The sequence below is a fragment of the Lonchura striata genome, chromosome 11, assembly GCF_050655825.1.
Source record: "Lonchura striata isolate lonStrDom1 chromosome 11, ASM5065582v1, whole genome shotgun sequence".
Taxonomy (NCBI): Eukaryota; Metazoa; Chordata; class Aves; order Passeriformes; family Estrildidae; genus Lonchura; species Lonchura striata.
In genome coordinates, this window is record NC_140713.1 from 20,563,365 (window position 1) to 20,583,980 (window position 20,616).

The 20,616-nt window shown below is 37.7% G+C and overlaps 1 protein-coding gene and 1 long non-coding RNA gene across 2 annotated transcripts in view; one reads left to right on the forward strand and one right to left on the reverse strand.

Annotated features, from left to right (window-relative positions):
- CDYL2 (chromodomain Y like 2) overlaps nt 1-17,152 on the forward strand; it is a 56,560-nt gene extending 39,408 nt beyond the window's left edge. The window contains exons 3-7 of the mRNA XM_021541213.3: nt 1,402-1,619; nt 8,530-8,702; nt 13,169-13,379; nt 14,053-14,196; nt 16,294-17,152. Coding sequence (XP_021396888.1) covers nt 1,402-1,619; nt 8,530-8,702; nt 13,169-13,379; nt 14,053-14,196; nt 16,294-16,452 — 905 coding nt within the window. The 3' untranslated portion in view covers nt 16,453-17,152. The remainder of the gene's footprint in view (nt 1-1,401; nt 1,620-8,529; nt 8,703-13,168; nt 13,380-14,052; nt 14,197-16,293) is intronic.
- LOC146766443 (uncharacterized) overlaps nt 3,129-20,616 on the reverse strand; it is a 55,156-nt gene continuing 37,668 nt past the window's right edge. The window contains exon 3 of the long non-coding RNA XR_014957982.1: nt 3,129-3,268. This is a non-coding gene — a long non-coding RNA (uncharacterized LOC146766443). The remainder of the gene's footprint in view (nt 3,269-20,616) is intronic.

Here is a 20,616-nt window from a genome sequence, read left to right on the forward strand (position 1 = left end):
GAATACATGTCAAAAAACAAACTTAAGAAAAAGAAGAAACATGCCATAGGAAATTATTCATAGCATTTAAAGTTCAAGCACATGGTAATTTATACACGTGTAGACACTTTTTGTCAAGAAAACAAATTTCCAACTCTTTTGGTTTCAAATGATTTTTTTTAAGTGATGATTTAATGGAACTTGGCCATGTTTACATTACACCAGGCAAATCCTCTATTCAGTATAACACAGGCAATGCTTTAGATGATATCTCTTAATTCAACAACAAAAGAAGAGTTTCCTGATTGACTGAACAGGCTCCTGGACAAAGGTGGATTCCTGTGTGTAGATGTGTGAGTACCCACATGCACACACCACATGAGACCCAGTCACACACCGCTGAGCACTGGCTGTGTTTTCACATCCCATCTCCTAACTGCAGTGCACATACAGGATTTCACACACTGTGAACAATTCCACAGGCCACTGCCAACTGTGAGGTGTCAGACAGATCAGTTACCTACGTAAGCATCAGGCTGACACATAGCTAATCTAAAATGAAGGTAAGTGATTTTGGGTTAGAGGCATCTGTCATGAATTCACTGTTCAATTCTATTCCAGCAGAGCATTTTTAATTGGATGGTGATCACTTAAACTACAAAATTTAAACCTATATTCTAATATTCATGTCATCTGCCCTTTAAAAATTCCTGGCTATTTGAAACCAGGAGCTGGAACAAGTCAGCTTTGGCAGAAGTAAAGAACAGAGCAAACAAAGCTGTTTTCATTCAGCTCTGTCTTGGCCTTTCTTAAAAATGGTGCATTGTGGGCTGGTGTCTATATAAACAAAAACCAGTGACTTTAATCTATGTCCCTCAACAACCTGTCTCCGCTTTATTTTTAATGGCAATAGTGTGAAACATCTGTAATTAGAAAAGGATTATTACATACAAACCTTATAAAACTCCTTCAACACCTGCACTCAGCACTGTTACCAGTCATCATCTACTGCCTATTACAGAAACGCTGGAGACATCAGCAAAGGGATGGTTTGCAGTTCATACACAGAGTAAGTCAGAATAAACTGTCTTTTAAAACTGACTTACTATTGCTCTTACTTGTTTTTAAGGAGGAATTATATCTTTCTTCTCACAGTTCTCTTTTTCCCCTCCTGTTGGATACTCTCCAAAATGGCATCAGTTCCTTGGGTCTAGAGGTTGTCTGATCAGAGAACAAAATGTTCTGCACGTTGGAGTACAGAATAAGAACAATGGCTTGAGGCCACATTTGACTAGCCAGGCACATTTTTTTATTTATATTTTTCTATTATTTTATATTTATTTATCATTATTGAAGCTAATAGAGAATATCACTCCAATTCTTTGATGGTATGGAGGTAATTGAATTCTTTCCATCTGCAAGGTTCTTCTCTGGCCAATGGAAGCTTGAATCTACACAGCACTGTGAAGAGGAAACTTGATGGAGAGAAAGATTATGTCTTTGATAAGAGACTGAGATACAGCGTGCGACAAAATGAAAGTAACTGTCGCTTCAGGGACATTGTAGTCCGGAAGGAAGATGGTTTCACACATATTTTGCTGTCAAGTCAGACTTCAGAAAACAATGCACTGACCCCAGAGGTAAGTGTTCAGCCCTAAAAGCCAAAGAAAGCCATCCCAATGTGTGGGTTATCTTGCAAACACTGCACTTGAATTTGACTTTATGTATTTTTTTCCTAATTGATGAACTTAGAAAAGAAATCTGGAGTACAGACATATATAACTTTTTTCACACTTGGGATTCCTATCCAAAAGAATGCAATGGAAATTAAATTTTAATTCACATGTCTGAAAAAAAAATAAAAGTAACTAAAGGAATGGCAGAATCTGTATTTCCAGCATGGAATTGTGCAAAGCAGCTTTTCACACATTGAAATTACTGATATTTACTATCCTTAGGAGAAATCTGGTCTTTTTCCTTTTACTAATTTAAATAGTTCTCCAGTCGTATACAGAGAATTTCAGTTTATATCCTAAGACAGCCTTTCTAAATTCCATCTTGATCCCTAATTACTTCTTCTCTGGATCACTGTATTTATTTATGAAATCTTAACCAATTAGTGGCTCTATCCTCAGCTGAATTGCATAAAGTCATACAACATATAAAAGATAAAAATTAATTCCCCTGTCCCAAATATTATACACACAAAGGCAGACTCAGACTTGCAGCTTGTACTACACCAGTGCACACATGGATCACTGGAAGGGCTGAGGAGCTTTTGCTTCATTCTCTGTGGCTGAAATGCTCTGTTATACCATACCCATGTCAGAAGAAAAGGGGTGTCTATAAGTGTTTGCTTCAGGATGGATGTCCTGGAGAGGGGAGAGCACAAATGAGCCCTGTTCACACCTGAGCCCTGTTCCACAGGGGCAGTAGTGGCCTGATGGACAGGGCTGCTGTGGAGAATATAAATTTTTGTTCCAAATATCTTGGGTTTCAAAACTTTCGCCAAAGTTTTTGGAGGGAGCACCAGGAGGAGCAGCCTGGCCTGGCCTGGCCTGTCTGAGCATCCTGCAGGCAGAGCTCCTGCAAGTGCTGCCTTCACTGGGGAGATCTTGGCCTTTTTCTGCCCTCTCTGCCCTACACAGCAACCTCAGGAGTGTAGGAAATACCAGTTTGAGCACCACAAGGGAAGAGTAGATTGTAGCTTTGAGGAATCATTTTATTCACTAGGGAAAAGAGTAACTTTGAAGTTCATTACTTAAAACGGGCAGGTATGACGAGTCCCCCTCTCAAATGCACACATACACATGGTGATATTAAATGGCTAAAACTGATGGTACATAACATTTACCACTCCTAGTTTTTAAACTATCTAATATTTAGGAGGACTATCTTGGTAATTGCCACAGAACACCAAACATTTGCTTTTAACACTAATTTCTTAAAATGCATTAGATTGCATCAAATCCATCACACCATCTCTGTCTTAATTACCACTAATTGACACTGCAGGTAATTTAAATGAAGGAGCTCAAGGGTCTGAAAAAATATGAAATCATGGACTCTGTGTTCAGTCAGAACAAAAATACCTTTACATGAAATACCAAAACAGAAATACCTTTACATGAAATACCAAAACAGAAATACCTTTACATGGAGCTGGCTGTGCTACTCCACATCAGCAGTGTTCAGATGCTCTAACCAGGGGATTAATTCAGGCTCTTTGGATCTGCCAAACCAATCCATTTCATCCTTCGAAAGTTTTCAATATGCCAGGAACCCACCTCTGTGGAAGAATAAATGATAAGCATGTAATAGTCCTCTCCCTGCATCACCAGTGTAGACAATTTCTAGAACCTTTATTGAAGCTCACTTGAAAACCAGGAAATACATTTTAGAAAACCACTTTACTGACCAGGATGGTCAGGAATTAATCAGCTATTGAGTTCTCCATATGGAGATTGTCTGTTTAAAGCTCATCCAGGCCAAGAGCAATCACGGGCTCCTGCCATTGGAAGACTCATGGGTGTAAACATGAAACAGCTTCTTTGGCCTCAGTCCAGGCTGCTGCCCATGATCATTCACACCAGAAAATCCAGCACCTCCAGGACTGGCAATTTCACATTCTTGCTGGCAATTACAGCAAAAACCTCAGGAACTGAAAGGTGAAAGGTGTTGAATGATTTGTCCCTGCAGTTTGTCACCCATAGCCATAGGTGAGACAAACTGACAAAGTGTTTTGGGAGGTTTAGGGCATTTTCAGTTGTGATGCCTTTTATCCCCAGTGAATATGAAGTACAAACACACAATTCCTACAAAATGAAGAAAGTGTGTTTCATTTTGTGTAAAGAAATGCTAACTTCAAGCTTTATTAGACATTCAGTAAATTATGTTTGCCAAATAGCAAATGAATCATTTATTCAGAGCAGGTCTATTTGATGTGCTTAAATAGTGGCCTGGTTATACTCGGCCATATGTGTTAAAGAAAAAAAAAAGGTGTGCACTCAAACAATCATTTTAAACTTAAGTTTATACAAAATCCCACTCATTCCTCAATAGCTCTGCTTCCCTTTGGGCTTTATAGGAATCTTCAGATTAAGTATAATAGTTGTGTTCAACCTTTGGCCCCTGCTATTTATGCCAATTTAATTAAAGCAGCAAAGAACTTATTTATTAAAAAAAAATTAAAATCTAAAGAAGTCTTATCTGACTCTTCATCCTGCAGGTGATTTTATCATTAAATGTGCCAATGTTCTTTCCAGCAGCCTTTGCACTGATTGATGTTGGCTCAGTGCTTCTTTAGTAATTGAGTTTTTTCTACAAAAATATTCAGGGCAGTATAGAAATTCTTTCTTATTTTTTACAAGATATAAAACTTCCAAGACAGTGTCACGAAACAGCACAGCTTGTTCTTATTTCAGTAGCTTGGGCTTGCTACTTTTGTTTTTTTAAATACATTTGTAAAATATTTAATTATGAATTCCATCAGGGCATTTTTTCTTGTGGGACTTTTGCTGCTCCTGAAGCTCTTTCTCCAGTGATGCTGCTGCTGTTTTATCTCAGCACATCTCAAGGATCCAAATTCTTTTTCAACCTAAATGAGCCCATGAGCTCTTCTCATTTAACACCATTAACAGAGTTGGGAGTTAATATTCCCCTGAACTAAAAGTGAAACATTTTCTAAACAGCCAGTACTTTCATTGAAGAGTGACAGAACTACCTCAAGTACCTTCCCATACACAAGAATCAGGTTTCACATTTCAAATGTGAATAACAGGGTTTAAACCCATCCAGAGTTTAAAGTTCTGCCAGGTGCATTTTGGAGCACTGGTTTGCCTTCACTTTTCCTAACCTAAATAATAAAAAAGAGGCAGGTATAAGTTTACTGTTCCCTGTAGTTCTGCTCTCTACACAAAAGTCAGCTGCGGGTTTGGGCCAGTGCTTGTGGCTGCAGCTTTAGAGGTTCCCAAGTCCTTTAGGTGCCAGACAGAAAGGAATCAGTAACACAAAGTTTATTTACGTAAAAAAAAATTGCAAGTGGGGAAGAGGTTCTAAGAACAACGGAATGGCTTTAAAATTTAGGTTTACGGTAATATTTACAGAATAATTACCTTTAAGAATAACACAGTGAGTCCTCAGAGATTCAGAAAAGTTAACTTTTATTAACTAGTGCTTCTATTTATGTGAACAAGAGACTTCTTGTTCAAGATACTTTGTGTAATTATGGTGATAAATTCCTAGCTCTTTGATTTTCCCAGAATGTAAACAAGATGAAAAGCAAAGGGCACCAAATATGTTTGGAAATTTCCTACATCCAGCAAAAGGCATTAAATTAAGCTCTTAGAAGTTTAATGAAGTTTTTAACTGGTTCATGTTTATTTTGCGATATAAGATATCCTGTTCAAGAACTAATGAGATTATTTACTTGACAGGATTAAAAATATAAGCAACTTCTGAGAAGGTGATAATTTTATTATATATTTGTGTTTCAATAAAACAGTAAGTGAAGCACTAGGTCTGGTCTAAATTTACAATCCAGTCAACTATCATCACCTAAATAACTGGCCCATACTGTTCTGTAAACACTGCCTTAGAAATTTTCATCAAATGCATTCAAATATAAATACTGTCCCCACAACTGAAAATTACCTGAAAGGACATTAAAAAGCTAATTAATAAAAGCACTGGAGATCTGGAGAATATTGCTAAGGATCTCTGGAAAATAGTAGTATTAGATCTGGTTCACTAGAGAAAATAAAATTTAATTGGACAAATGCCATGGTTTTAGCAAGATGGGGAAAGGTTTAAGGGCTATGGTAAAAAGAAAAAGAATATGGAATCTGACAGAGAAATTTAACTAAAGACAGGTTGTATCTCTGTATTTGAGAACTGAATTCACTACCACATTAAACATAAATTTGTCCTTAAAAGCAGAGAGCAGTTCTAAACTAAAATTATATTTACTTTACAGTAGTACAGTTCAACACACAGTTCTGCAACCCTGCAGACAAACCAGCTCTTTTATAATTATTTTCCTATTTGTAACTTCCCTGTAATCCTAGAAATGGCTGGAGAGAAATGCCCATCCCCAGATAACCCACGGGGAAAGCCAAGGCTCCAGAGGCTGCAGTGAGCAGCAGCTGCTGTAACCAGGCTAAGTGACAAAGGGACCTGGGGAATTTTGGGTTGCACCAGCAAAAGAACCATGGCAAAGTTCCTGACCAAGGGAGTGAGCGTTGACTTGGCTGGCATTGCTGGATTCCAAGGAGCCTCCAAGCACCTTTGGATGATAAAATTAATGACAAATTTAAGGCTCTTTAGAAAAAAACAAAGTTTTTGGAGCCTCATAATGCTGATACTGGTTATGGTTAAACCTGATAATGGTTTCTTGGTTTCTTTTGATAGAAACAAGTGGAGCAGGGGAACTAAATTACCCCTCCTGCTCAAAAATAGTAACCAAAGTTTTCCCACTTTTAACTATATCTGAGAAATTGATTCCTGATAACAGACTCAATGTCATCCTCTCTAGAACACTGAAAAAACAGTGATGGCAGAATATTGGTTTTTCTTACAAGAAATGTAACCTTTGCTCAAAAATTTGGATGTGTTATAGATGGCTTTAGTCATCCAGATCAGTGAGGGGTGAGACAAAAAAGAGGCAGGTTCATAACAGGAATGATGTGTGTGAAGGAGAGCATTGGTAACAGCAAAGAGGTGGCACATAGGCAAATACCACTGGAGGAAAGGGCATAATAAAGAAACTTGCTGAATGGGTATCATCACAGCATCATACTTAATGAAACATTCCCCATTGGATAGAAAAACCTTTGACTGGTATTCCCTAATATTATTTATACATTCACCCTAAGAATGAGCAGATTGTGAGATCTTTTACAGTGAATTAAGAGGATAACATTGCATTCACATGGAATTAGGAAAACCAAAATATATTTTTTAAAATTTTAATATCTACCACATTCTAAAGTTTTTCTTTTAACACTGAACAAAGGTTTTAGGGGGTTTTCCCCTTTGTTTCCCCATTATATGTGCAGCATTGCTGTGTTTCTCCCAGCTGAGGGCTGAGACAGCTTCTGAGACTCTCAAAATAAAAACAGTGCTCCTAAAATTGCTGATGACATTTTTGTACCTGCATAAGAATTTCAAATACACTTCCAAATTCTGCAGCTTTTAATTACTTCACTTCCACCCACTGTCACACACTCAGTATTACAGGCGTTCTGAAGTGCTCTTGTAGAAGTGAAGCATCTAAAAGTTCACCACCTGCTCTCTCATGCCCAGTCCCAGCAGCCAGTAATACTCATCTTTACACACATCCATAGGGAAGGCAGCACAATCCATAGGATTTCTATTAAAAGGCTAACCAGGGGGTGGCATCAACGAAACTTCAGTGTTTAGGGGCATTTCTTAAACAAGGCACTTCAGAGATCTAAAGTTTTGGTGACAGAAAGTAGTGAACAGAAATAATCACAGGCTAAAAAATCTTGGGTTTCTCTCACATGCAAACTCTATTTAAATCCCCAGCCACATTTAGCTCTTTCTTACCTAAATATGCACCAACAGCAAATCTTTCGGTGCAAAAGAGAAAAATTTGAGACAGCAGGAGCATGTCTATAGGAAATACTTTGACACATGGGTGTGATTAAGGATAGGAGGTGTCACACTAGACAAAATCAGGTCCCTTGCAGTGAGGAGCACATTATAGAAGAGAGGGTGCTGAAATGAATTACAGCTCACAAACCACACCCAACTGTGACCAAACAAGAAGTTACACATCAGAAGTTTATGAAATAAAATTTCCTTTTAAAAATCATTAGGAGACAATTCTCTGCTCAGGTGAAAGGCCATTTTCCTACAATACCAGCAGCTCAATTCTATACAGATTTTGCTTAGGTTTGATTTATGGTGCAATTAATAGTTTGATCCAGTTGTAAAATAAAGTCAAAATGTCTCTTTTTCAAGGGACTTTTATGATTTAACTTTTGTAAACTGTAAAAATGAATAATATATTTGTCATGTTGATATATATGATGTCCTCTTGTCCTGATTTGCTCTGGTTGAAGTAATATAAACCAAAGTACTTCAAGACCAGAAAACTGGGGTTTACAAATTTTGCTTTCAAGCTGTTGAGGTTAATAATAGGCTTTTGCTGTGATAAACTTGTTCCCGAGGATACAGTGGTGTACACACTGAAAATAAAAAAGTGATATTTGAAATTATTAAATTGCAGTCAAATAGCATAAGCTGGGTAGAATTTCCCAAACAACAAAGAACCGCAAAGTCCTAAAACCTCTTTGAATTAGTAAAACATCAACAAAGCACTGCCAAATATAAAATATTCTACAAACTCTCAGTGTTATCATTCTAATGATTCTAATATCATCCTATGTTAAAATTATATCTATAATTGATGTAACTATTAATAGTGCCCAAAATTGAAGTCTCTCAAAATCAATAAGGTTTGTAAAAGTAGGGAAATGATATTGCCACGGCATGCATGTCGAATTGTTTACTTTTCTTTATCCACAGATCATGAAGGAAGTTCGGAGAGCATTGTGCAATGCATCAGCTGATGACAGTAAACTCTTACTTCTCAGCGCAGTGGGAAGTGTATTCTGTAGTGGCCTAGATTACTCATATTTAATTGGCAGGTTATCCAATGACAGAAGAAAGGAAAGCACTAGGATTGCAGAAGCTATAAGGTGACCCAAGCTTACCTATGATCTCTAAATTATGAAATGCAGTGTGTGATTATAAAAATATTTATCAGGTCCAAAAATGTTGTATATTTAAATGTTGATTTCATTCTAATTATAGTCCTGCAAATTTGTTTAGTAAAAAGAAACTTGGACCTTTCCATATTAGGAAAGAAAGCACATTCATTCCAGTGCCAATATCCATAGGGATTTATTTTATTCTAATTCTCTGTATTTAATATTTCAAATCATTCCTCCAAATTCAAATACAACTTTGTTGTTGTTTTTCCAAATTCAGTATTGCTTCATGTTCTAAAGTGGTTCCTGAAAGGCAGATCTTTTACTTGTTTTAATGTTCATCATTTTAATTAATTTCAGTCCAAATGGGAATCCATGGCTTACTCATATTCTGTTGAAATAGCAGTCTGCCACTGTATTTCAGAAACTTACTCGAAGGGTCTCCACTCTTCTTAAATTTAAATTACTTAATATATATGTAAATGTAATTTTATTTTTGTAACTAAAATGCAACTTTCCTTATATATATATATATATATATATATATATATATATATATATCACATCACCCTAATAGAATTCTAGGGTTTATGACATGCAGTCTGCAAATCAATCTGCACAACACATCACCAAATGTTCCATTATCCACAAGGCAGATTTTCCAGTATAAATCAATATTATTCCACTAAAGCCAATCTGTACCAGGAAACTATTTGATCCCTTTTTTCCCCCCATTTCCTACAAATAAATATTCTTCTGAGAGCTTTAAAACTTTATGCAACAATTCTATGTAGGAATATTAAAGAATTTTTTTACAAGATATCTCTACTTGGGATTTATTAGTATAACGTAAGATCAGGTTTACATATTACACAAAGTATATTAACCACCAATTATCTTGGTTACAACTACTACAGATCAGTTTGGATTCCAGGTTAAAAACTTCTGAAATTCTCAAAGTAGCAATTATTTTTAAAGACTTTAAAAGATACTTCTTGAATGTAGTATGTTACAAGCTGTTTATAAGACTCTAAATATGCTCGAATATCATGGAGTGATATTTTTTAAAAGAGAAAACCTTTGAAGGACAAAGCCTAAGTTTATTTTTTAAACGTGGGGGGTTTTTAACAATGTGAAACCAAAAAAAAAGTGAGGGCAGAAAATCACTGTTCTTGTTTGAAAACACAGGCATACTCATCACCTACCAAAATATACAAATTTAGTATTATTCTTGTAAAAACTGTGCAGTTAGGTGTTGTTATATAGGTTTACATTTATTTGCACACATCTAATATACAGGTATACGTATCAATCCAACATTTAAATAATGATAAGCCAGACTGTGATAATCAGTTTTTCCACCCTCGGACTCACAGAACACTCTTGAAATACTGGTACAATGTACTGCTTGTACCTTGTCAAGAATGTCAGCTTCAGGCCCACTGAAAATAGATTTTTATTGTACTTCTGGAAACAATACCCTACGTTTTCCATTTAGCACTCTCTGTGCTTTCTGTGAACAAAGGACTCAGCTCATGGAAAATAAACTGTAATAAGAGAAGAAAAAATGTCCATTGCTTTTTTCAGTGGTTTGGATGTCCTAAAATACATCAATGGATCTCTGGCTCCACTGCTTTACATCAAGTTAGACTTGTATCAAAGTGAAATTAAAATCTTGGTTACCATGTGTTCCCACATCCCAAAGCGTGGCTCTCATATACCGGACACAAGTTTCAGCTGAAGTTTCAATCCCTATCAAGTCTCCTCTCCATGAAATGTTCAGTCACTGGTGCCATGCCCTCAGCCACTGGGCTTTGCAGTGAATGGATGTGCAGCAGTGCAGCTCCTGTGCAGGCACTGGTCACAGACCCATCCCAAGCCCACCAGTCTGAGCTGCCACCACCCACACGCCCTGCTGGAGCAAGGAAAACAGGCTGCACAGTGTGGCCTGCAGAGCCCTGGGATTGACACTCCTGGAAGGCACTCCCAGCACTGGGCTCGCCCCATCGGCTGGGCAGCACGGTGGGACCAGAGCCACAACATTCTGGGTGTGCTCAGAAGAAAACAAGACAAGGACAAATTTACTTGCTCAGCTTCTTTACAGCCCTGGATGTACATACAAGCCCTGACCAGCAGCAAGAGCCTGAAACAGTGCAGAGGTGTCTGAGCATCCCAGCGTGTATCCCATGGTCAGCGTTCCATATGTGCTCTAGCAAATCCAGAAGCCTTCTGTAGACACTTTTCCCTACATTTAAGCATCTGGATCTACTGTGCAACTACATCTGTAATCTGAAATCCTTTTCAATGACTGCTTTGAATTGAAACAAGGATCCTGTAGCCCAGAAACTCCCCGTGTGAACTTATGGTTTGGAGACAAGGAAACATGCCATGTTCAGGGTACAGAGACAGCCCACTGAAACAACACACCAAACAGGAATCAAAGATAAATGGACTGCTGGTCACTGCAGCTTCTGGAGACCAAAGGCAGGCATTTGTTCCCCTCATCATCTCCCAACATTGTAGCCTTCCATTCTATCCTATAGGTAGCATGTTCCATACCCATCCATTTTACCATCCTCTGTGCTCCTCATTCTTCCCTCGTGACAAGAGGCTCGCTGTGCCTTCTCAAAGTTATGTTCCATTCTCTCCAGGTCCTCCCTTCCTTGCTCACTCATATGAAGACTTCCTTCAACCCTTCCCTTCCATTAATGTGTTCTGCTTTGTTCTTCCTTCACATTATCTGTTTCCTGTCCACATCCCGAATTGCTTTTCCATATTCACATCCACTCCCATTTATCATCATGATTCCTGCTTTTCTCCACAACACTGGTTTTATCTGCCTCCACAAGGTCCTCAGATTTACTGCCACCATTTATCCTTAGTTTGCTTTCTTTTTATCTATCATTCAACACATCCCTATTCACAACTGTAGTCCTGTCTGAAAGACTTACATAACTACTGAGTTTCTCAGAATTCTGGAATTAATGAGGTGCAGTGATCCACAGTCACTACTCAGTCATAAACAACCAAAGAAATAATAAGGGAACAGCATTGTGTCTGCAACGAAAACGACTCACAGCTCTCCTTAACCCTGCTCTCCTCTAGACAGAAATGGTCTTGAACAGACAAAACCAATGTTCCTTATTCACTCTCTTTGTCTTGACAGTGATCTCCTCATTTACTACTGTAACAGAACTGCATCAATTCTGTATTTTCCCATGGTCCTTCTTACTAGAGGACTTGAAAAACAGAATGTATTAATTGAAAATTTAATGCTGGGTCATCTCAGACTCTTTGTCCTCATTTAAAACACAGCCAGTGTCCCTGCACTTCCCACATGTGCTCTATAACCTGCAAGGCCCACCTGTGCTCAGGTACAGAGGCCTGGATCCTTGACCTCAGCAGGAGAGCAGCAACTCATCAAAGGGCACATTTGATAAAATGTTATTTCCTAAAATCTGTCAGCAAATATGCACTCTGGATCTAATAAATACCCAGTGCAGGGATGGAATCTCTTTTGCTTGGAATTTGATTTATCCATGTCTTTTTTCTAAAGTAACTGAGCATCCCGTTTGCCTCCATATACCTGCTGTGCACTGAGCTGCTGGAGCCCATAATTTGCCCACAATTACACTCTTGCTTTTTCCTAATTAGTGTAAAGGCCATTCCATTCAACAGATGTCTTTCCACAGCTGCTGGTAGGTGACTTATTTAAAAGATCTTCTCATTGCACAGAATTTAACATATTCTAGTTTGTTCATCCAGGTGAATACGATGACATTTAACTTCCCTGTTATTTCTCATCACATTACTGGGGTAGTCAGGCAAGGGCATCTGCTTTGTAATGGCTTTGCTGAAGATTTTTGCAATGAAGACCCAACTGAAGATCACTCATCCTGTTCAAACACTTCTCTGACTCCTCTTTGTACAATCTTGTTCTTTCTGCTGGTGTGCCATAAACATTGACAGTCTCCCAATCCACTGATGGGACTTGCAGTAGCCTTTGACACAGGATCTTAAGAGAAGCTTTGGAAAAAAATAAATATTCAGACTATAATATTTCATCAGTAGCCAAACAAGGTCCATCCCAGCCACTGTGGAGCAAACCAAGAAGTGCTGTGTGTACAAACTCGGGAGTTACTGGTCCAGAAGTAAAACCCAATCAAACCTTTCTGCAAAAAGTACAACACTCAGTGTAATCCACTTAATCAGGCCATATACAACATACACAAAACTTATGCAATAGCCCAGGTACTCAGAAAGATTAAATAACTAAAAATAAGCAGACTTTTCCATGTGCAAATTAGAAAGTATCTTGCAGTCCTGACCTCATAAAACTGGGCATTTGTTGTGTTCTTCTGTGGTTCTAATTTGTTTTCAGATTAAGTACTTTAAACTTAGATATTTATGTGTTACTTCTGTATTCAAGATCTTTCTTGTATTTTTTATTTTAGGGATTTTGTAAAAGCTTTTATTCAATTTAAGAAGCCAATTGTGGTTGCTATCAACGGCCCTGCTCTGGGGTTAGGAGCTTCTATTTTACCACTCTGTGATATCGTTTGGGCAAGTGAGAAGGCTTGGTTTCAGACACCATTTGCAACAATCCGACTCACTCCAGCTGGCTGCTCATCATACACATTCCCACAAATTCTGGGTGTTGCACTGGTAAGGTTTTCCACCTCAAATTGCTGAATAACCTTTCGTAAATTCCTGATCTTTCTCTCTTGAAAAAGTAAACAATTTTCTTAATTGTCTTTAATGGAAAGTTCATCTAATTACTACCAACTTATTATCACAAAATAACCTTAGAATTCAGCATACAACACCTGCTGTACACAAGAAAGATTGAAAAAGCAAAGATTGTCAACATAACATCATGGTAGAAAAGTGAAGAAATACATTAACACAATAACCTTACATAGTAGTTGCCTGCATTATGTTAGAGTGGGCAGTAATACAGCCAGATACTAAGATAATCCACAATGATTCCAGTAAGACTGCTTAGCTTTTACCAGTATAATAAATCAGAATTTGTCCCACAAATATCTCCTACTGGGTTCCATGACTCTCCACACAGTATCACTGATAGTTACTCTTGTAAGATTAGCAGTACAGATTCACCATGCATGCCAGCACATTTCTCTTAAATTAAACCCATGCTGTGCTCTGGCCACCTGCACAATCCTTAAATAGCTACTGAAACTCCTTTTAAAGTATTTTGCAGTATGGAAAGATACAGAAGAACATTTGTAATTTAATCATAAAAATAGCAGGCAAGTATGAGAAAAATTTGAAGGGAATTATAACCCAAGATTACCAGAGTCTTTTGGTTTCACAGGCAAATGAAATGTTGTTCTGTGGGAGAAAGCTGACAGCACAGGAAGCCTGCAGCAGAGGACTGGTGTCACAAGTATTTTGGCCAACAACATTTAGCCAAGAAGTGATGCTACGAGTGAAAGAAATGGCATCCTGCAGTGCAGTGGTAAGAAATCAAACTCCCTCATTAAATGACATTTCACATAGGTAAGGTGTGCTCCCAAGGTTCGTCACATGTGGGACCTCAGTTTCCACAGCCATACCTGTGAAAGAAGGCTGACATCAGAAAACCTGGATAGGGATCAGAGAGCTCATAGAGTTTCTCATTTTTCAGGGACTGGGGCAGGGGGGTTCTTTCCTTTCACAATATTTGTATATATTCAATGAGTGGCACCTCCTTGCCCCAGATTTTGAAAGGGCATTTTAGCACAGGTTTCTTTCATGAAGGTGCAACATTCTGAAACTCTACAACTGTACTGGGAAACCTGAAAGAAAATAGATTTGCCCTTCACTTTGTCCTGGCTTACCATGTTTCAGCTGAATCTGCCTTCTTTCTGCACCTGCACACTTCCTACTGCTGCAGAATGTTCCACACAGCACCCCAGAAGGGTAGGATAGTGCCAGCTAAGCTCTGCTGTGAAGGAGAAGTGAGATCCAGACAAGAGGGATTTGAACACATTCTGGTCACAGTGTATTATAACTTTCCTTTTGTGTACACAAAAGTTGAAAGAAAATCCTTTCCTATCTTCCTAGAGGTTTTTCCCTTCAGGCAGATATACTCCTATTCTGGGCACATCTTTGTTTAAAAAACATGCAGTGAAGAAAGTGATACTGGCTGCAATATAACTGCAGTAATTAAAGTGAAAATTGTTATCGTTTCTTGCTGTATTTCCTATGTCTGAAACTGTCTCAGCATCCCTCAGTTTCATTTAAAAGATCTGCTGTAAAAGGAGGTAGAGACACAAGAGATTTTTAATTAAACAAACTGTAGATTAGATCTCACAGAAGACATTGAGAATGAAACTCTCTGGAAATGTAGCAGAATCTTATTTGATGATGTTGATATAACGTGTATTATTTGAGTTGGGAAAACCTCTGGGCTTTACTGTGAATTCTTCCTTCCCTCACTGCTATTGGCTGTCAATAAACTTTCCTCAAGACCCCTTAGAAAGACCAGTGCTGACTTGTGGACAAAGGTAAATCTTCAAAGATTTGTTCACAAACAGACCACAAAAAATGCATAGGGCCCTTGATTTGCTATTAACACAGTTTACTTGAGTTATAGACCAATACTACTTTGCAATAGCAGTGTTGAAAACCACAATACAGAGGAACTGGGTTTAACATGAAGGTGTTGACAAAGCTGAGTGAAGAGAATGCACCTCCCTTCCCACAGAACACTGTGTTAGTTATATTAAATGTCCTGTCCTCAGAAAATCAGTAATGTAGGAGTTATTATTGGGTTTGTTTGACCATTTGAGTTCCTTGTGAGATACATGGTAGTGTGTATTTAAAAACTAATTTTAAAGGAATCAATCTCAATGTCCTTAAAAATGGGTCTGGGATAAATGAGCTGAACTATGGGAGCAACCATGGACCTGCAGTTTGTGCCTTTCAGAATTTGCAACAATTACTAAGGGCTTGAGGTTGCATTATTGCAAAGATCTCAGGTGATTTGTTGTATCTGCCAAGTAAATCTAACTCCAGAACTCAGTCAGAGGTGCTTGTTTTGCTTAGTACCATTCTTTTACAAAATATTTCACTTTTATAAAAATGTAAGCAAATAGGCTTAAAAAGGGATTTGCAGTAAAGGCCCTTTCCTATTAATTTCTGTATTGATAAGGAAATTAACAAGGGAAAATTGTTAAAGATAATGGACATCTGTATTTGGGTTTCCAACATGTCTAACCTTAAAGACCACCTTCCAGAAAACAGGTAGCCAGTATCTTGTCCCTCACACATTTTCATTTCAGTATGAGGAAGTTCAGCTCCTTGTGCTTCATGGCAGACCTTCAATAAGCTCAGGTACTTTAGAATCTCTCATTCTTTTAAAAACCTGGCACTAACCCATCAACCCATCAATTCTTAAAGATGCTGACTATCAGCAAGTGGAGTTGTGCCTAGAAATCAAATGTAATTTCTGTGCTTTAAAGAGTTATTTAGATCATAAAAGAGTCAGTATTCTAAAATTGCTGGTCACACCATTATCCATAGTAATTTTTTCAGATTCAGAATCAAATACTGAGTCGTGTTTTGGCTTTAGGTATTGGAAGAGTCCAAATGTCTCGTGCGGAGCTTCCTGAAATCCGGACTTGAAGAGGTGAACGAGAAGGAATGTCAGATGTTAAAACAGCTGTGGAGTTCTTCCAAAGGACTGGATTCATTATTCAGCTACTTGCAAGACAAAATTTATGAAGTCTGATATCTTGGCCTAACTTAAAGAGAAATCGCTCCAGTTGTGACCAGAGTCAGACATGACCATGTTTGAGAAGCAGAGGCAATGCATCAGTGAGGAATTTGTGACAGTGATCCCAATGCCTGTGGCTGTGTGAGGTGCACAGCTGCTTGTAGCCGGTTTGATTTTGTGTAACCAAGACGTGGGCAGGCGTTCAGTGCACGTAACCTGTGCAGAGGCTGCATCTTTCACATTGCTCATCCACATCCAACTCTACATTCCACGTTCTGAGAAGCACCACTGAGGCCCAGCAAGTCTCACCCACCTGTAAGGGTTTATTTTGTCTGTCCTTCTTAACTTATTCTTGCTATTGCAGCACACCTGGGCTGACACAGAGGGCTCAGTCTAAAATCTGGGTCAGCGCGACCTTTGGTAGACCCAAAAACCATATGTTAGAAATATGTTAATTATTTTTTTCAAACAGTTTAATGGAAAAATCTGATAATTTATATGTATAATATGTAAAGTTAGTTTACAAAAAATTCTAGACTTTTTTTCTTTGTTAAATTTATTTAACTTATTTATTTTGTGTTCATATTCAGCTGTTTGTTGATCACAGATCTTATTTTCATATTTCCCTTTTGACTGAATTAAAGGCATCACATGAGAATGCAAACACATTTTTAGCAGAAAACTGAGTAGAAAAATAAAGAATATATAGAAAACCCACAGAATATTGTGGGCAGTTAATGAAACAGCCACGTGCATGCTCCTCTATGTGTAAAACTGTACAAAAAAATGTATGAAAACAGATTCATTCATTTGCCAGGGTTAAGAGAAAAAAAGTGGGTTTTGACACAATGAGTCCCCCTTAAGTCTCTCTTCACTTTCTGCCTTCTTGAGGAGCACTGAAGGGCTCGCCAACCAGATGCTTTATTTAAGTTTACTATATTCCTGTTAGCCAGATACCAGTAGCAGGGTGAGTGGTGCCGTTGTGTGGCATCGTACTGTTTTTCAGGTTTAAACAACCCTTATGGTCTGAAGTCTAAAAGCAAATCCTTATGAGCCTTAGTCTAGTTGCCTGATTCCTCAGGTGTGAGATAATTTCTGCTCTGGAGGCCTTTGGGTGTGGGCCAGCAGTTTATACAAGGTGCTAGGCATTGAACTCAGTGGAGGCAGAGGTTTTGTTTTGCTTTTCCCAGCTCTCCACATCTGGCCACCCCACCACCTGTTACAAGAACTTATGGCTATCCATAAAAGCAGTCCACAATAAACAAGGAAAATCCAACCTGCTCTTTTGGAATGTGATCCTAGTACTGTTCAGTGACACCGACCAACTTCTGAACACTGGATCTCTCTCAGTTCTTTCCTGCTATGGGCAATTTGTGTGGAAAGGACAGGAGCATGCTCTGAGACTTCACCTGTCATCATAGTATGCCCAAATTGAAACCTCTTGAAGCAGAAGCTTTGCACATTTGTTTGCTTTGTAATTTGTGCACTTGCTCTCCATCCTTGAGCTCAGTGACTTATGATTTAAACCTCTGCAAATGAGGCTGCTCAGCTTTCTCCCTCTTAGCATTTCCATAAAGAGTTTCAACAAAGCCTTTGTAAAGTTAACGAACAGGTGATTACAGTAAAGAGTAGACTTCAACATATTAATGCAACATTTCTTTTTCCACAAATAATTAGAAGTGCTGTTTTTATGCTCTAATTGTACCACTGAATTTTAAGGAAATCATTACCCTAAATGCAAAAGTTCTCATGGAAATTCTTCATTAAAAAGACAGAATCTGTCTTCTAATTAGTCTGTTTAAAATGTTTTTTAAAAGAAACTTATTGAAACCATTAGCTTATTTTAAAATGACTGAAAGAGAACTCTTTCAATAACTATTTGAAGTGATGGATGCACCACTTGCTTTATACCAACCCTTGTTTTTGTCCACGACCTGCCAGCAGTGCCGTGGGGCGTGTTGGATCGAGGCCCTGGGCCCCCGGCAGGGCAGGTGCACACGGAGTCACCTGGAAAAAGAGGGATGACCCAAGTGAAAACCACACACACAGACACACACACAGACACACACAGAAACACAGACACACACACACAGACACACACATGCACGAGTTTGCACAATCAGGCCTCCAGCATACACCTTCAGAAAAACAAAAAAAGGCAATGGAAAAAGTACCACGATTCCTCAATTTCCTTTATTTCCTTTATTCCCATCCAGAGAGCCATAACTCCTAGTCATGTGTTAATAAGATATTAGGAAGTTTATTTCAATACTATGCTTAGTTTTTGTAGGTAAATATAGTAAGATTTCTCAGCAATGTGAAGGAATGCATTCCGAATGAGATTTGCAAACAGAGAAGAATCATACGTTGTTGGATCTTTTAAACTGCACCATTTCATCTGAACTTTCAGATATATCTGTATCTTAGCATTTTTTATGACAAAGGAATAGTTGAAATACATTTTCTATAATTATTTTTCCATTCTAGCAAGCGCTAACCATAGTTAACATTTTTAATTATTCATATCTATACTGTTACAATCTAGTTTTCATGGAATCTATTTTCCCTTCAAAAAAGAGTAATAACAACGTTGAAACCTTCTTTTCCAGTATTTAAATATCAGAATCTGAATTTTCTCTTGTGTTTCTATCCTTACTAGGTATTCAGATATCTAGATATACTGTACATATTAGTCTGGGTACCTTTACTAATATTCACAGTATTTAAGATTAAAAATGCAATTGGTTGTTTAAGTATGTTATTTTATTCTTGTGTAAATTGTTTTGTACAATCTTTAAAATTCTACAGTTTTGCATTTGTAGATATTAAAGGTGAGCAATTTATTTTGTGTTGTCCTGCATGTATATTTTTGCTGTAGATAAGTGTTGCTTAGTTTACTATTTCAGTACATTTCTGTTTAAATAAATAAGCTTACAAACTTTAATACAGTATATATTTTCAAAATATAAACTTTTATATTTCTGTGGTAGGTTAGGGTATGCGTTTTAGGCAATCTTTTTCACTACTATGAACTGTTCTTTTAATCTATAATATAATGGTTTTGTGCCAATAGTTTTTCATTAGAATAAAATGCTCTTTTAATGTTAGGGATGAACAAACAATTTTGGTTGGGGTTTGTTTTATTTTTGGTTTTGGGTTTTTTAATTATTTTGCCAGCCTTTACAGTTTTAAATATAATTTATAAATGCATTGCATTTGTGAATAAGCCTTACCATTAGGTACAAGAAATCTTTAAAGCTGCATAATTGCTTATGCAGTACTAAGGACTTCCCCAAATAATTGCTGTAAGAAAGTTAGCAAATCAGAGTACAGGGCCTTAAGTTTTTCTTGTGAAAAGGATAATACGGGTTGTTTCTTTTGAACAACAGAGGTAGACTTGTCAGCATGGGCTTTGTTATATATAAACTGTGCATTTGTGCTCCCAACCATGGTAGTTTAATCTCAGGCTTTGTGTGGCTGGGTCTATAAAAGTCAAATCTGGCTAAAGCCAGCACTCTTTAGGAGACACTAAAGAAGTTTACATAAGAGACTTATAGACAATCTTATCATAGTACATTTGGGTACTGGCTATCCTCGATGTGTTATCTGTGTCTGCCCAATTAACCGTATGTTTTAAGCCATATTAAATCTCTTTACTGCTATTTTAAATACTACACTGAAAGTCATTCACTAGCTTGCTTGCTCACAGACAGGATTTTGATTTTTAGTGAATAAAGATGTTATGCCTTCCATAAAAAACAAAGGACCAAAGAATTTCATTAGTTCCTTTGCCAGTGAACTAGTTTGACATTTGTACCGAAGATCAAACAGTCTCTGCTTCAAACACTGCATCCTCATCCATGTCAGGTGTAAGGGGGAAAGATGTATCCACTGAGCTATTGGGAAAGGAGTGATGTTCAGCTGGGATGGCATGTCTATTGGTAAGGCTTATTACCAAACCTCTGAGATGAAGCAAAGAACCAAAAATTCACAAGTTATGTCAATGTAAATTTATTTTCAGAACTTGCACAAATAATTAATTGTAGAACTTTGCAAATTAGGCCCTTAAGTTATTTTGTCAGAATGCCATGGAACAGACTAAAACAGTTTCTAATATTTGTAATGATGAGTACATATTATAATATTATAAGGGTACAGGCACCCCTATATCACAGTGTT